We start from the raw sequence: 2,211 nt of genomic DNA, 5'->3' as shown, positions 1-2,211 counted from the left end.
CTAGTTTGGCTTGTGGGCTAAAGAGCTGGCATTTTTCCAAGTCTGGCTTCCCCATCTGAAGGTGGTGATAGGGCAGCAAGCCTCAGAGGTGATCCCTGCTGGCCACCTGTGGCTAGGGGCTACAAAGCATGAGTGGCTCTTCAAGGCCAGGCACAGGCTGTGCTTGGGCACCCCTGGCCAGGAGGGAGCCCAAACAGACGAGTGGCCACGGTAAGGAAGTCGGGCTGCCAGAATTCTTCACTTTTATTAGAATATCGCATTGAAGCCCCACCCATCCGGCAAGATCTGCTTCTCAGGCACTCATTGGCCCCCCCCCCCTTTGCCCTGTAGAACTCCTGTAATCTGCGGCATCCCAGGTCAGGGATGGATGTGCCAGATGGCAAGAGGTAAAGGGACGAGTTTTACTTGGGGGACAGGAAGACTGCCTGCTGGCTTTTAAAAAGACTGCAGATGAACCAGACCTGGCTGTAAGAGATCAGTGTGGCTGCTGCCATCAGAGGAGTCCTCCCCCCACACCGGGAGTCCCGAGGCTCTGCTTTATTCCTCTCCTCAAGGAGATCCTTGCCACCCCAGTCTCCACCCCCAAGATCTCTCCAGTACAGGGTGGTTCGAAGAAACAGCATTGGGGGCCCCCTGTCCATCCTGAAGGCCCCTGGGAAAGTGGCAGTGAGGCCCTGGGCACGGCTTCATGACTGACTCCTTTAGATGGGGTACAGGTGCCAGAGGCTGCAGAGAAGAAGTAGTGGAGATGGGCCCAGGCAGGAGAGGGAGCTCCCCAGCAGCCCAGTGACCCAGTACCTGGGGCTCAGCCTTTTCAGGTCAAGCTGGGAGGGAAATGGAGCAAGATGGGGAGCCTCTCCTTCCCTCTGTCCTTCTGCCCCATTCCTCAGGGAAAGTGGCAGTCATTGCCACCAGGAGCTGGGATTAGGAAGTTTCTTTGGGGCTCCTCTCAACCAGGAGAGGCTCCTGTCTGGGGGTGGGGAGTCACTGCTGGGAGTTTGAACCCTCCTTTCCCGGCACCCTGATTCCCAGGATCTCTCACCTGAACTGGTATAGGGGGTCTCCAGGGTGGGCCCGCAGCACCTTCAGCACCTCGTGCGGAGGGTCTAAGCCCAGCTGCTCTGCTCTTTCCCATCGCTGGAGTCGAGTGATCCCTGCCAGGGAGAGAAGATGCCCGCTGGTACTTCAGGCACTACCTCATGTGGCCTGCCCTTGAGCCTCCGACTCCGCACCCCGGGCCCCAGAGGTGAGGGCTTCAGAATCGGGGACGGGCCAGACAGGGCTCTTGGAAGCTCTTACCCGTGCAGGGTCCGAAGTGCCTGTCCAGGTCGAACTGCCTCAGTATCTCTAAATGGGTTTCGTCCCCATGGGCTGCAAGCGTCTCCTCCCCTGACAAGAGATGCTGTCCTTCACTGCCAGCTCCTAGCGCCTTCGCCCCCTGCCCCGCGTCCCTTTCCCCTCCCCCCTCCCCTCTGCCGCCCCTGCCCCACATCCTTTCTCTCTTTCCTCCCATGCCCGGGTCCCTCAGCTCCGCATCCCTTGCCCCTTCCCCGGCTCCCGCCCCCCGCCTCCATCCCTTAGCCCCTCGTCCCTCCCCTCTTCCCACTTCTCAGCTCGGGCTCTGGCGGTTCTGTCTCCCTGCCATCTCTCCACTTCCCCCATGCCTCCTGGCCCGGATCTCTCTCCCCTCTTGCCCCTGCTGTCCTCAGCCCTCCTCCCCCAGGCCGCCCCCCTGCCCCCGGCCCCCACCTCGCAGCCCTGGCTCGGGCGGCCGGTGCGCTTTGCCAGGCCTCGGCCGGCGTTTCCTCCTCTTCACTTTGGGGAAGGAGTCGGTGATGAGCCTCCTCTTCCGGCCCATGGCAGCCACCCAGCGGGGCGAGAGGCGAGGGGAGAGACAGCTGCTGGGCGGAGGACGGGGCCAGGGACGGACAGACGCGATGACCCAGACAGGCGGCTGGAGGGAGGAAGTCCAGCTGCTTCCAGGCAGGAGCCGCCCCCCGCCCCCGCCCCCAAACAGGCCAACAGGGCCCGACCAATGGCATGCCGCGGACGGGGGGCGGGAGCCTAGCGGCGACCAATGAAACGCGGCACAGGCTCAGGGGGCGGGGCCGCGGCTGAACCCGGGAGGGAGAGACCGGTCTGAGCCCGGATCCTGAGGCTGCCCCTGCCGGCCGGGCCGGCCCCTCTGGACTAGGTCCGTGCCAGCCCCGC

General features: G+C 63.5%; 1 protein-coding gene across 1 annotated transcript; it reads right to left on the bottom strand.

Moving 5' to 3' along the window:
- Positions 1-225: 225 nt before the first annotated feature.
- On the bottom strand, positions 226-2,003 carry POLD4 (DNA polymerase delta 4, accessory subunit). Its single transcript, XM_043969517.1, has 4 exons — positions 1,750-2,003; positions 1,300-1,389; positions 1,043-1,154; positions 226-726 (listed from the first exon to the last, which is right to left on the bottom strand). The coding sequence occupies exons 1-4, from the start codon at positions 1,856-1,858 to the stop codon at positions 702-704; spliced, it is 336 nt and encodes a 111-aa protein (XP_043825452.1). The 5' UTR covers positions 1,859-2,003; the 3' UTR covers positions 226-701.
- Positions 2,004-2,211: the final 208 nt, after the last annotated feature.

The sequence above is a fragment of the Dromiciops gliroides genome, chromosome 6 (genome assembly GCF_019393635.1).
Source record: "Dromiciops gliroides isolate mDroGli1 chromosome 6, mDroGli1.pri, whole genome shotgun sequence".
NCBI classification, from domain to species: Eukaryota; Metazoa; Chordata; class Mammalia; order Microbiotheria; family Microbiotheriidae; genus Dromiciops; species Dromiciops gliroides.
Note: the sequence above shows the minus strand (reverse complement) of the source record. Positions and strands in the feature narration are given on the sequence as shown.

Bases quoted from the DNA above. Each gene is read 5' to 3' on its own strand.
- POLD4 (XM_043969517.1), bottom strand. From the start codon at position 1,858: ATGGGCCGGAAGAGGAGGCTCATCACCGACTCCTTCCCCAAAGTGAAG. The intron at 1,390-1,749 runs GTGGGGGCCGGG...ATCTCTTGTCAG, and splicing joins GCCCGAGCCAGGGCTGCGAG to GGGAGGAGACGCTTGCAGCC. The intron at 1,155-1,299 runs GTAAGAGCTTCC...TCTCCCTGGCAG, and splicing joins GCACTTCGGACCCTGCACGG to GGATCACTCGACTCCAGCGA.